Source organism: Chroicocephalus ridibundus, chromosome 18 (assembly GCF_963924245.1).
Source record: "Chroicocephalus ridibundus chromosome 18, bChrRid1.1, whole genome shotgun sequence".
NCBI classification, from domain to species: Eukaryota; Metazoa; Chordata; class Aves; order Charadriiformes; family Laridae; genus Chroicocephalus; species Chroicocephalus ridibundus.
In genome coordinates, this window is record NC_086301.1 from 9,064,131 (window position 1) to 9,078,296 (window position 14,166).

Consider the following 14,166-nt stretch of genomic DNA (forward strand, 5'->3'; position numbering starts at 1 on the left):
CACCAGAAGCCTCCTCTTGGCCTGTTGGCTACTCAGGCAGCAGCTCCTCACAAGCACATACCAACCTATTCGCTGGGTGCTCGTCTTTTGGGGGGACCCAAGCCAGTACTGACCCCCCTCTCCGTCACTTGCTCGCCCCTCCTAGAAGGGGGCCGTAGCCCCTGGGCACGTTCCAGCGTGTCCGTGCCCCACCACCTTTCGGGCACCCCTCCGCCCTCTTGAATTCCCCCCAGCCCACCCTGTCAGGGCTTGTTCTGCAGCCTGGTAAAGTGGGGGACCCCCACCCGGCCTTTTCCTTCTGCTTCCGTTCACATTTAAACTGTAATTCTTCACTACACTAAATCTTATTGAAGGGGGATTTACTCAATTCAAAACTATAGCTCCAATTCAAATTTATAGTTATTTAAACTTTGGAAACAAAAATTATAAAAAAAAATTATAAAAAATAAATTCATTAGTAGAATGATACACTTCCTTTCATAGATATATACAATATATGATTATATTGTCTAGAAATATTCTATTTTTATATCCAAACGAGGCAGGCAGCCCATCCCAGGGGCTGCCTGAGAACACGCGGGTGTGACGGTGTCAAGAACTGGCCGTTAGCCAATCACGGAGCTGTGTGATCTTTAACCAAACGGCAGCTCCCTGCCAGGGAATGGCGGCATCTCGGCAGAAAATGGTGGACAAACCAAACTGGCGCCCCCGTGCATGGAGGGGAAGGGCCTTCCGGGTCCCATGCACTTCCGGGTCTATCCAGGCAGGGTGGCCGGTGCTGGCAGCCAATCAGAAGAGAGCAGAGGCCCGGTAGAGGAGAGGGGGTGGGACTTCCGCCGGAAGCTGGTGGGCGGGGCAGCTGTCAGGCCGAGTGGCCATCAAGAAGAAGGTGCAGGGCCCCAAACCTGAGGGCAAAGGCTCAGGGAGGCAGCGATGGGAGCCAAAGGTGGTCAGTCACGCTGAGGGATGGAGGCGTGTGAGAGGTGGAGTGTTTATTCCAGCAAGGTCATCTGAGCGGGGACCTTGTTCATGGGGAAACGGGGAGAAAAAAGGGAGAAAAACCAGAAGCAGAATGCACTGAGCCACAAACTTGAGCAAAGAACCATGGAGTCCATGACAAGAAAGAACTTTTGCCAGTCCCAGGAATTGGTGGGCCATCAAGAAAGTCCAGGTGGCAGCTCCAGGAAGATCAAGTGGCCGTTTGAAATGAGAACGTTGTGACTCAGAGGGAGCCTGGTCTGGGAGGGATGCGGGAATGACTAGAGCTGTGCAAACCCCTGAGGGACATGCAGCGGAAGGGGGAGCAGGGAGGAACCAAGAGGGAGGAGGCAGAAGACGGTATAAAAGAGGCCAGTTGCATGTCCGACTGGATTGACCGGGGGAAGGGGACGGAGTTTTAGGAAGAGAGAAGGGCCAGGGGCTGCTGGTATATTCAGAACCAACCCTGATCTAGTGGGAGATGTCCCTGCCCATGGCAGGGGGGTTGGAACTCGATGATCTTTAAGGTCCCTTCCAACCCTAACAATTCTATGATTCTGTGATTTCGGGTGTGTTCCTCTAAAGAAGTTGTCCTGGTCAATGGCCCAGCTGAAGTGCCTCTGTACCAATGCACGCAGCCTGGGGAACAAAGAGGAGGAGCTGAGCACCCTTGTGCAGCTGGAATCCTCATGGCTGGGGTTTGCTCCAGGCCACCCGACCAAGAGGAGCCTTTTGACGAAGCGTTCTTACTTCTCCTACAGGAAGCACCACAGACACTCCGATCCTCCTGGGGGACTCCAGTCACCCTGACAGCTGCTGGAAGAGCATCCCAGCAAGCTGTAAGCAGTGCAGGAGACACATGGAGTGTGTTGATGAAGGGACTGAGAGCAGCCCTGCAGAGAAGGGCTTGAGGATACTGGGGTTTGAGTAACTGAACATGAGCTGGCAATCATAGAGTCATAGAATCATTTAGGTTGGAAAAGACCCTTGGGATCAACTCCACTCTACGAAATCCTCCCTTACACCATATCCCTTAACAACATATCTAAACGAGTCTTAAACACATCCAGGGATGGTGACTCCACCACCTCCCTGGGCAGCCTATTCCAGTGTCTGACCACTCTTTCTGGGGAGAATTTTTTTCCTAATGTCCAGCCTAACCCTCCCCTGCTGCAGCTTGAACCCATTCCCTCTTGTTCTATCACTAATGACCTGTGAGAAGAGACCAGCACCAACCTCTCTACAATGGCCTTTCAAGTAGTTGTAGAGAGTGATGAGGTCTCCCCTCAGCCTCCTCTTCCTCAAACTAAACAGTCCCAGCTCCTTCACTCGCTCCTCATCAGATTTATTCTCCAGGCCCTTCACCAGCTTCGTTGCCCTCCTCTGCACTCGCTCCAGCACCTCGAGATCTCTCTCGTATTGAGGTGCCCAGAACTGGACACAATACTCAAGGGGTGGCCTCCGCAGTGCTGAGTACAGGGGCACAATCACCTCCCTCCTTCTGCTGGTCACACTATTTCTAATACAAGCCAGGATGCCATTGGCCCTCTTGCCCGCCTGGGCACACTGCTGGCTCATGTTCAGCCGCTTGTCAATTACAACCCCCAGGTCCTTTTCTGCCAGGCAGCTCTCCAGCCACACTTCCCCAAGCCTGTAGCGACGCATGGGGTTGTTGTGGTCCGAGTGCAGGACCAGAAAGCCAAGCGCATCCTGGGCTGCATGAAAAGAAGCGTGGCCAGCAGGTGGAGGGAGGGGATTGTCCTCCTCTACGCTGCTGTGGTGAGACCCCAGCTGGAGAACAGCGTCCAGCTCAGGGGTTCCAAGCACAAGACCAATATAGACCTGTTAGCGTGCGTGTAGAGTAGGGCCACAAAAATGCTCTGAAAGCTGGAACACCTCTCATGGAGAAAAGCTGAGAGAGTTGGGGTTGTTTAGCACAGAGAAGAGAAGGCTCCAGGGAGACCTTATTGCAGGAATCCAATATAAAAAGGAGGCTTGTAGGACAATCGAGGAGAGACTTTGTACCAAGGCCTGCAGTGACAGGACGAGGGCCAAGGGTTTTAAAGGGAGAGAGGGCGGGTTTAGATTGGAGATAAGGGAGAAATATATTGCGATAATGGTGGTGAGAGAAGGGAACAGGTTGCCCAGAAAAGCTGACGATGGCCCATCATTGGAAGTGTTTAAAGTCTGGTTGGACAATGCTTTGAGAAACCTGATGTAGTGAAAGATGTCCCTGTGTGTGGAGAGGGGATTGGACTAGATGAGCTTTAAAGGTTCTTTGCAACCCGAACCATGCTGTGATTCTGTGATTCGATGTCTCTATGACCCACATACAAGGAAGCACATGGCAGTGGTGGTTACCCAGGGGGTGTTACTCAAAACCTGAAGTGATCTCAAGAGACTGAGTTTCCCACAACAGGACACTCCTAGCAGTAGCTGCTGGCACTTGTGCTCCCTCAAATTCATCTCATCACCCACATGACATGTGCATTCAAGAGTCTGTAAAGCAAGAACAAACTTCTGATGCAGTCATTTTGTGTCCCTCCATGGAGGGACAGAGCAGCTCTCTGAGCGGAGGTGAGTGGCTGTTGCTGCAGCTGTGAGGGGCTGGTTGGTGACGATTACCCTGGGGCAGGTTCCCCGGGGTGTCCGTGGACCGTGGCACAGAGCAGGTCCTGCTCTGCTGGTCCTTCCTGTCTCTCCAGAAGGCCTGGCTGTGTGAGAACACTGCTGTGTGCACCCAGCCTTCACACTCACACAGCTGAGCTCTGCACTGGTGTTTTCCTCTCCCGAGCGCTTCCCAGCTCAGCCCAGGTAAAGCAAAAGCTGCGTGTGTAAGCAAAGCAAAATAAAGCATTCATTCGCTGCTTGATTTTCTGCTGCTGCCTTTATTTTGTTTCAAGTATAGAGGGAGTCTGGCTTCTCGTGTACATCAGGTCATTGGGAAGAAAGAACACTGAAATGCTCAAAAAGTGAGGTAAAAGAAAGAGAGAAAAAAAATAAAGAAACAATAGACAGAGGAAGAGAGGAAAGCAAAGAAGGAAGGAAATTAAGAAAGAAGAAAAAAAAAGAATGAAAAGATTGAAAAGAAAGAAAGAGAGAAAGAGAGAAAGAGAGAAAGAGAGAAAGAGAGAAAGAGAGAAAGAGAGAAAGAGAGAAAGAAAGAAAGAAAGAAAGAAAGAAAGAAAGAAAGAAAGAAAGAAAGAAAGAAAGAAAGAAAGAAAGAAAGAAAGAAAGAAAGAAAGAAAGAAAGAAAGAAGGAAAGAAACCAACAAAAGAAGCACATAAATAGGTTATGAACAAAAGGTCATCCTGCTGTTATCTGAGAATATGCTGGGAGTCATGGGAGAAAGACAGTTACCTCATTGATACTGAAATACAGTATATTGCAGTAGTTTCCTCAGGGCATCCCTGAGCTCCTGGTTCCTCATGCTGTAGATGAGGGCGTTGACTGCTGGAGGCACCACCGAGTACAGAAATGACACCACTAGGTCTAGATCTGGGGAGGAGATGGAGGAGGGCTTCAGGTAGGAAAACACACCAGTGCTGATAAACAGGGAGATAACGATCAGATGAGGGAGGCACGTGGAAAAGGTTTTGTGCTGTCCCTGCTCAGAGGGGATCCTCAGCACAGCCCTGAATGTTTTTTTCTTTTTATCTTCATGGAGGTCGGTTTTGACATCTTCCGTACGCCCCTCTGTAGCTTCTTGCTTGAGGTAGTTTAGATAAAATGTTGGTCACAGAATCAGCTTAAAACAATACATTCTGATAACATTGTGGTTAAGCTTTTTGTCAAACAGGAGTTCCCATGTTGGTGTAGCAAGATAACAGTGTGGACATGTCTCTTCTGGTTAAACAGGGAGTTCTCAAGACTGCCACAATGGGTCCGTTCCTCTTGCTTAACTTGTTCGATCAGCAAATCACCTTTAGTTACTTATTACAATCCCCCCCTTCTTTTATTTTTAAGTGATTTGCTGATCAGACCTAGACAATACCTCACAAGCTGCATCTAATTCAGGATTTTTGTTCGGTATAATTTTCATTTCCAGTTCTGATTGCTTCATCGCCATTAGCTGCACTTTTTCTAACCTGCTTTCAACAAAGGTTACAAATTTATTAATGACACAGGGTCCAAAAGTCAGAGCCAACAGCAACATCATGAGGGGTCCCGCCAAAGTAGAAATTAAGGTAGTCAGCCATGGTGACTGATTAAACCAAGATTCATTTTCTAAAGTCATGGTAATCAATACCATTAATAGGATACCAGCTTTCATTTCCCCACTGTTTAGTACCTCTCTGCCTTCCTCGTCTACTCCTTTGCAGAGAGCAACGGGATATCAAGATCTTCTCAGCAGCAGCAGATAGTCTTCAGGGGAATTTTGCTGTTATCCTGTCAATAATTTCCAAGGTCTAAAGAGTTAGTTATCTCTCAAATATATTTCCACCTATGTGGTTGTTGTGCCCGTTTCCAGGCGAAATCTTATAGCACACTGTCTTAAAACTCTATACCAGTCTGTTTCATGTACTTCCCAAAGTTCAGGTACTGACAGTTCCCACCCACAAAATAATTTACGAATTTCCACTGGATCCTCTGGTCCCCTGGCACGTATCAAATCATTGTGACATTTCATACAGTAGGGTTGTCTCTTAAATGAAACACAGGACCAATCTCTATTACAATTTAGACATCGGCAAACAACCCAACATAAATGTCCGGAAGTAGGGTGTTTTAAGCAGGGTATTCCCCAGAGATTTCCTATTCTGGGCGATTCGGGTATCTCCGTCTCTGTTTCGCAACAAAATGGAAAAACCTGGGGAGTTCCTGTTAGTTTGTATAATCCACCACCCCCCCCCCCCGTTTGGTCCGGTATCCTTTCTTCACTCCAAGGTGCAAAATATACCTTTCGTAGAGTATTTCCTGGTGGTATTTGGAACCATCGATATAAACTATCTCTTACTTCCCTTCTGGAGTGGTTCATTTACCGGTCTCGCTTTTCCTTATCTTTACTCGAAGATCTCCTGGTTCCGACGTCACAGTCCACTTCTCTGGGAAGATAGGTCCCTTAATCCTACTAGCGTGAGTCCATCCTTTTTCTGCTGTCCGTACAGCCGTATCTGTGGTAAGTAAAACAACAAAGGGTCCTTCCCAACGGGGTGTTAGGGAGGTTTCTTTCCAGGTTTTGATTAGTACCTGGTCTCCGGGCTGGATTCAGTGTATGGAAATGTCCAAGGGAGGTCTTTGTACTACCAAGCCCTTCTTTCTTAGTTCCTGTCTTCTTTTTGTAAGTTCTAAAATATATTCTGTTAAAAGTTTATCCTCGACTTTTGGGTGTTCCACTAATAACCCAAAGTCATAAGGCATTCCATACAACATTTCAAAGGGGGATATACCAGTATCTGTTCTTGGCCGAGTTCTAATGGAAAGCAAAGCCAATGGGAAACATTTAACCCAATTCATTTTTGTTTCCACCATAAGTTTGGTTAGGTGTTTCTTTATCTCCCCATTCATTCTTTCTACTTTCCCAGAACTCTGTGGGTGCCAGGGAGTATGGTATTCCCATTTTGTACCAAACAATTCAGTTGTCTCTTTAATTACTTTGGATGTGAAATGTGGACCTCGGTCTGAGTCAATTACCACAACAGTCCCATATCTTGGAATAATTTCTTCCAAGAGAATCTTAATAGCTGTCTTTGCAGTAGCTCTTACCACCGGAAAGGCTTCTACAAAGTGCGTAAGGTGATCAACCAAGACCAATAAATACTGATATCTCCCCACCTTTGGCAATTCGGTAAAATCCACCTGTATTTTCTCAAAGGGTCTTTTAGCCAATTCACGACCTCCTTGAACCTTTTCCCTAAGTTGTCGTTTATTCACTTTGTGACAGGTTAAACATCCCTCTAAAATCCTCTTAGCTAGACCGTATATTCCGACACAGGCATAGTTTGTCTCAAACTGATCCACTAAAGCTTGAATTCCCCAATGAGTTTTATGGCGTAATTTATTCAGTATTCCCCAAGCTAATCCTTTTGGAAGAATTTCCCTGCCATTTGGTAGCAGCCATTTATCACCATCTCTTTTTGCTCCAATTTGTTTTAGCTTATCCAATTCTTGGAGAGTGAAAGTTTTATCTAATTTTAGCCTTTCAGGTTCCTCTCTCAAGGTCTGAACCATTAATAATGCAGCCCGTTTTGCCTCCGCGTCGGCTAGATTGTTTCCTCTTACAGTATGGGTTAGTCCCTTCTGATGTCCTTTTACATGGACTATGGCTATCTTTAGTGGACCTCTTAATGCCTTTAAAACTTCTAAGATTAGCTTTTCATGGACTAATCCTTTTCCCTGGGTGTTAATTAAGCCTCTCTCTTCCCAAATTTTTCCAAAAGTATGTACCACCCCAAAGGTATACTTTGAATCTGTATAAATAGTTCCAACTTTATTTTCTAAGAGCTTTACTGCCCTTAGCATAGCATATAACTCACACGCTTGTGCGGACCAGGCTTTACTTAATGGTCCTGATTCTTTTATCTTAAAAGTATACCCATCCACAATAGCATATCCTGATTTCCGTTGTCCTTCAAGCACTCGTGAGGAGCCGTCCACAAATAATTTTTCTCCTTCGTCTAATTCATCGTCTTCTAAGTCCTCCCTTATTTTAGTCTGCAAATTTATTAGTTGGAGGCAGTCATGTGTCAAATCTTCTTTAGGTTCTCTGTATAAAAATTGGGCAGGATTCTGAATAGAAGTGGTTTCCATTTCTAGTCGAGGGGAGTTAATTAAAATTCCCTCATATTTTAGCAGTCGACTATCTGTAAGCCACTTATCAGCCCGTTGTTGCAATACTCCTCGAATGTTATGGGGGGTGTATACTTTTAGTTCACCTCCTAAGGTGACTTTTCCAACTTCTTCTTCTACTAATGCAGTGGCCACTATTGCTTGCAAGCAGGTGGGCCACCCGCGGCTTACAGGATCCAGTATTTTAGAATAATATCCTACAGGCTTTCTCTGCCCTGCCCATCCTTGGGTCAGAACCCCATAAGCTGTCCCGTTATCTACATTGATAAAGAGTTGAAAGGGTTTACGGATATCGGGTAAACTGAGGACAGGTGCTTCTACCAGATCTCTTTTTATATTTTCCCAGCGATTCTCATCTTCAGGGGACCATTTTACCAACCCGTTTTTAGTTAATTTTTCGTACAAGAATTTTACTTTACTGCTGTAATTTTCTATCCACTGTCGACAATACCCTAATAATCCTAATAACTGTCTTATCTGTCTTTTATTAGTGGGCGCTGTTAGAGACAAAATTCCTTTTACTCTTTCGGGATCTAATTTCTTGTGTCCCTTTATGAGCCAATGCCCCAAATATTTTACCTCTTCTTCAGTAAACTGTAATTTGGACTTAGAAACCTTTAATCCCTTGAGGCCTAAAAAGTTCAATAATTTGATGCTCTTGTTTCTGACTCCTTCTTGAGTTCTTCCAGCGATCAATAAATCATCCACGTATTGTATTAGAATTAGTCCCTGACTTAATTCATAAGATTCCAATAACTGTTCCAGAGCTTGTCCAAACAAGTTCGGAGACTGTAAATCCCTGGGGCAAAACGGTCCACCGTAATTGTTGTTTTCTATGGGTCTTGGGGTTCTCCCACTCGAAAGCAAAATAGTCCCTACATTTTCCTTCTAAGGGACAAGCCCAAAAAGCATCTTTTAAATCTATAACACTATACCATTTATAATCTGGACTTAACTGATTAAGTATAGTGTGCGGGTTAGCCACCACAGGGAACCGGGTAATGGTTCATTCATTTACGGCTCTCAGATCTTGTACTAAACGACAGGACCCATCCGGCTTCTTTACGGGCAATATGGGAGTATTGTGGGGAGACATACAGGGTTCCAAAAGCCCTTGGGCCAAAAGTCTCTCAATTACTGGCTGCAACCCTTCTCTCCCCTCTCTAGAGATGGGATACTGTTTTATCCTAATTGGCTGGTCTGGGTCTTTTATGGAGACTGTGATCGGTTTGATATTTAATTTTCCCACCGACCCTGGGCTATACCAAGTTTCTGGATTAATCTTGGCTTCATCTTCTGCAGTTAATAAGCATAATCTTACTTGTAATTTCTCTTGCTCTACTTCCAAATTGATTCCTAATTCCACCATCAGGTCTCGTCCCAAGAGGTTATACTCAGCTTCTGGGACCAATAAAAATGTTCCCACTCCATATTTATTTGGGGCTTCTATTGTTACATTCCTTATCAGGGGCACCTTAAAAGGTTCCCCCTTTGCACCAACTACTTGGAGTTTATCCTTTGATTCAACACATCCAGATGGTAACTTTTGGACTGTTGATCTTTCAGCACCCGAGTCCACAAGGAACTCGAACACTTCGTGCTGAGGACCCAATTTCAATTTTATCACGGGCTCGGTAACCTTAGGGGTCCCCAGCAAATAGAGCCCCTGACCCCCCTAATCTTCCTTAAAAATCTCCTCATCCTGCATTCTTTTCCGACAATTTCTCTGTAGATGTCCCTTCTTGCGACAATAAAAACATTCTATGTCCTGCGAACTAAATCTTCTTCTTCTCGGTTCTACTGGGCCCTTCCGGGGACTTTCTCCTCTCCTGCCCTGATTTTGTCCTTCCCTTACAGCTGCCATCAGGATTCTGGCTTGTTTCTTCTGATTTTCTTCTTCCCTTCTCACATACACCTTCTGAGCTTCTCGTAATAATTCATCTAACCCCCTTCCCTGCCAGTCTTCTACTTCCTCTAACTTTTCCCTTATATCCGTCCAAGATTTTAGCTACAAATTGAGTTTTCAGCAGGGCTTGACCCACTTGGCTATCGGGGTCTAACCCAGAATATAGCTGTAAACTTTTTCTCAATCTTTCCAGCCATTCGGTGGGGGTTTCATCTTTCTTTTGTTGTTCATTAAAGGCCTTATTAATATTTTGCCCTCTGGGTACAGAATCTCTAATCCCCTGAATTATCATATCCCGGAGATCAATCATGTTATTTCTATGTGCGGGGTCTTGATTGTCCCAATTGGGCCGCTGTAAGGGCCATTTTACATCTCCGGCGGGACCATGCTGATGCCTCTGATCCCAATGCCTCATGCCTGCTGTTCTGATCATTCCTCGTTCTTCGTTTGTGAACAAGATCTTTAAAATAGACTCCGTCTTGTCCCAAGTATAAATGTTAGGCCCGAGGAATTGATCAAAACGTTCTGCTACCCCTGATGGGTCCTCTAACAAGTGTCCCATTTCTTTCTTAAATTCCCTCACATCCCCGGAGCTGAGGGGTACAGATACAAATCCAACTCCGGGTTGTGGTCCCCCCATAGCAGTCTCCCTTAAGGGATACAACAAGTTTTCCTCCCTCCTTTCTCTAGTTTGACTTCTAGTTATTCTTCGATTAGAAGGAGGAGCCTCTTCCCCAGGTTCTGTGGGGGCTGTTGGAGGGAGATCTTGCTCAGGACCTTGCGGAGGGGGAACATAGGGTGGGGGAGACGCTGGAGGTTCGTCTACATCCCACCTTTTCTTTCTATCATTTTTCTTTTCTTTTAATGGAAACAAATTAGCGGCCTGAGCCGTGCCCAGGATCCATAAAAAGGCATATTCACTCTCCTCCTTATTAAATGGTCGTTTGTTGTTAACATATATGTTTAATTGTTGGCATATCCAATCCTCTAAGGATCCATGAATTGGCCAATATAAATCTTTTCTTATCTGTTTTCTTCCCCATACCTCCATACAATAATAGACCAATTTCTCCTTGGATTTCCCTTTTTGAGAAGGGGAACTATCCCAATATCTAATCATTAGGCCTAACGGGCTATCTTGGCGTATATCGGGGAGCCCACCCCCACCCTGTATCTCCTGCATGGAACCAGAAGTCCTACTTTTCTTCTGTCCCATCTTCCAAAAGTGCCTTCTTTCACTCAAAATTCACTCACTTCCCTCCGTTCGTGGCCCACGCCCTCGCGGACAATGGGAACCGCACTATTAGGAGGTCCACACTCACTTCGTCCGGTGGGCAACTAAGCCCAGTGGACGTCTCAGTCACTCGCACCCGGGTACCCAATCCCCGACCGAACGGAACCACAATATACTTACTCACTCCCGAGTCTTAGTCCGGATCTTTGTGCACAAAAAATTACGGGGAACTGCAGTATCTCCTTTCTCTTTTCTTTTTGCTTTCCTATCTCAGTTCAGAAAATCCAGGTGAGCTAAGTCGGAATCTCCTCCGGGACCATCCGAAGATGGGGCGCCCTCCCAGAGTTGAATTCCGAGTCAGCTGTCTGGATCCGAGTCACGGCACCAAATTTGTTATAGTTGAATTTAAAATAAATCGAGTCCAAATTAGATTCAATAAATATTTATTGAGGTAGGAAGGCAAAAGCAGCGCTGGGCGGCCGGGGAGTCGCAGCTCCACCAAAGGCTCACAAATTCAAGCAAGCTGAGCAGCTCTTTTTATCTTCACGGAGGTCGGTTTCTACATCTTCGGTATGCCCCTCTGTAGCTTCTTGCTTGAGGTAGTTTAGATAAAATGTTGGTCACAGAATCAGCTTAAAACAATACATTCTGATAACATTGTGGTTAAGCTTTTTGTCAAACAGGAGTTCCCATGTTGGTGTAGCAAGATAACAGTGTGGACATGTCTCTTCTGGTTAAACAGGGAGTTCTCAAGACTGCCACAATGGGTTCGTTCTTCTTGCTTAACTTGTTCGATCAGCAAATCACCTTTAGTTACTTATTACACTGAAGATCTGCACATAGGACACCACAATGAAAACAAAATAGGCAAAAGAAAAAAAGTTACTAAAAGCAAGAAACCCAACTTCCCTGAGGTAGTCTGAGTGTGAGCAGGAGAGCTTGAGGATCTGGGGGATTTCACAGAAGAACTGGTCTAGGGCATCGCCTTGGCAGAGGGGTATTGAAAATGTATTGGCAGTGTGCAGGAGAGCGTGGAGAAAGCCACTGCCCCAGGCAGCTGCTGCCATGTGGACACAAGTTCTGCTGCCCAGCAGGGACCCATAGTGCAGGGGTTTGCAGATGGCAATGTAGCGGTCGTAGGCCACGACTGTCAGAAGATAAAACTCTGCTGAGATGAAGGTGACAAACAGGAAGACCTGTGCAGCACATCCCAAGTAGGAGATGGCCCTGGTGTTCCAGAGGGAATTTGCCATGGCTTTGGGGAGAGTGGTGGAGATGCAGCCCAGGTCGAGGAGGGCGAGGTTGAGGAGGAAGAAGTACATGGGGGTGTGGAGGCGGTGGTCACAGGCTACGGCAGTGATGATGAGGCCATTGCCCAGGAGGGCAGCCAGGTAGATGGCCAGGAAGAGCCAGAAGTGCAAGAGCTGCAGCTCCCGCGTGTCTGCGAATGCCAGCAGGAGGAAGTGGGTGATGGAGCTGCCGTTGGACATCGGATCCCTTTGTTCCCGAGGTACTGCCAAAGGAGGAAAGCACACTCACAAGTCAGGACAGCTCTGAGCAAATCTCTTCCCATTGCCTGCCCTTCCAAACCCAAGCCCCGAAAACACTCTTTGCCTGTGTCCTTCCTTCCGGGAGCTTTCTGCATTGCCCTTGTTGGAGCTCTCATTGTTGCTGGCCAAGTGTGCTGTGAGGAGCAGAGCTCTGCTTGTGGGCTCCCAAGGAGTCATCCCTGCTCCACAGCAGCGGGGACTTGGGAAAGGGGTTACAGCGTCTGACATTCACTAGTTACCTCATCTGTAATCCACTTGTAACGCAGAGGAGCTGCTCAGCATATTCCTGCAGGAAAACCTCAAGGAAGCTCCTGGTTGTCCTAAAGCCGCAGTGACATGAGCAGAGCCAGCTCACTCCTCAGCCTTGTCGGGGGGGAACGACCACACACTCGCTCTTCCTGAAACGCCTGCAGTGGGATAGGGAGAAGAGGGAGAAAAAAGAATAAAAATCTCATGGGTTGAGATACAGACAGTTTGATAGACCAGTAACGGGAAAGAAAATGACAATCCTTGTAAAAGAATATAGGAAACCAGGAGTGATGCAGTACAATTGCTTACCACCCGATGCCCATCCCGAGCAGCGAACACGGATTCCTGCCGCCCGGCCAACCCCCATTTCTATACTGAGCATGACGTCTGTGGTATGGAATATTCCTAGGCCCAGCTTGTCCTGCCTGTGCTCCCTCTCACTTTCTATGGGAAACTGAACAAGTCCTTGACTTAACATACACACTACTTAGCAACAACTCAACCAAAATGTCTCATCATCGTTAGTCTCATACTAAATCCAAACCACAGCAGCTTCTAGGAAGAAAATGAACTCTCTCCCAGCTGAAACCAGGACAACTCCCAGGTAGCGCTTGTCTTGAGGTGCTTCTGGCAAAGTCCCTGTGAAATGTCCACTGCCTCTGATGGAGCAGCAGAGAATCTCTGATCTTGGGTATGTCCTCCTGCTCTACCCAGGAGAGAGATCCCATAGGTTTTGGGCTATGAGAGCTTTAGGAGTTCCCTGCAGGAACTGCAGTGGCATTGCCCTGCACCCAGAGACTTACCGTGTCAAGGGCTGTGAGGGTTTCTCTCTCTGTGAGCTCTCAGAGTCCTCCCACTCCCAGCTGCCTTTAACCTCTCTCTGCCTGCTCGTCTCCTCTCACGCTTTGCAGAGGATACTGCAAAAGAGACTTGCCATGACTTTCCTCCATCCCGGAAGCCTGGACCAGTTTAGTGGCAGAGGACCAGCTCAAGGCATTTTATTGACCTCTCTGGTGGTTTTGGTGCTGAGCCCATGAAGCTCAGACACAGGGGAAGCTGATGAAACCTCTCCAGAAGTCAAAGTCAGATGTAATTATGAAAGTTTCTTGGAGCGTTAATGGGTCTCACTAGGGCCATTACTGCCAAAGGCTCCTGGGGGCTCATTTGAGGGAAAACTGGAGGCAGTGAGGGCAGGTAGGCAAAGGCAATGGAGAGGTGTCTGATGCTGGCTAATCCTGAATGTGTGAGAGGAAGGCAAAGGGCCAAGCCCTGGGCTCCAGCCCCTGGGAAGGGAGATCCTGCCCCACAACCACAGCTCAGGGCTCTTCCTGGGGCATTGTGATGGGAGGACATGAAACGCCAAGGGCAGAAACACAGAATGACGGCTCCCGGCTGGGGAAGAGGAGGCGCCAAGGCCCTAGTGCTGTAAGGATAAGGTGTCTTCTGGTAGCCTTGGTGG

General features: G+C 46.9%; 1 protein-coding gene across 1 annotated transcript; it reads right to left on the minus strand.

The window, feature by feature from the left end:
* Positions 1-11,909: 11,909 nt before the first annotated feature.
* On the minus strand, positions 11,910-12,398 carry LOC134524962 (olfactory receptor 14I1-like; the record flags this gene model as incomplete). Its single annotated transcript, XM_063355310.1, has 1 exon — positions 11,910-12,398. A coding segment is annotated over exon 1 (489 nt), but the record flags the coding sequence as incomplete, so codon positions are not given.
* Between the last annotated feature and the right edge of the window lie 1,768 nt (positions 12,399-14,166).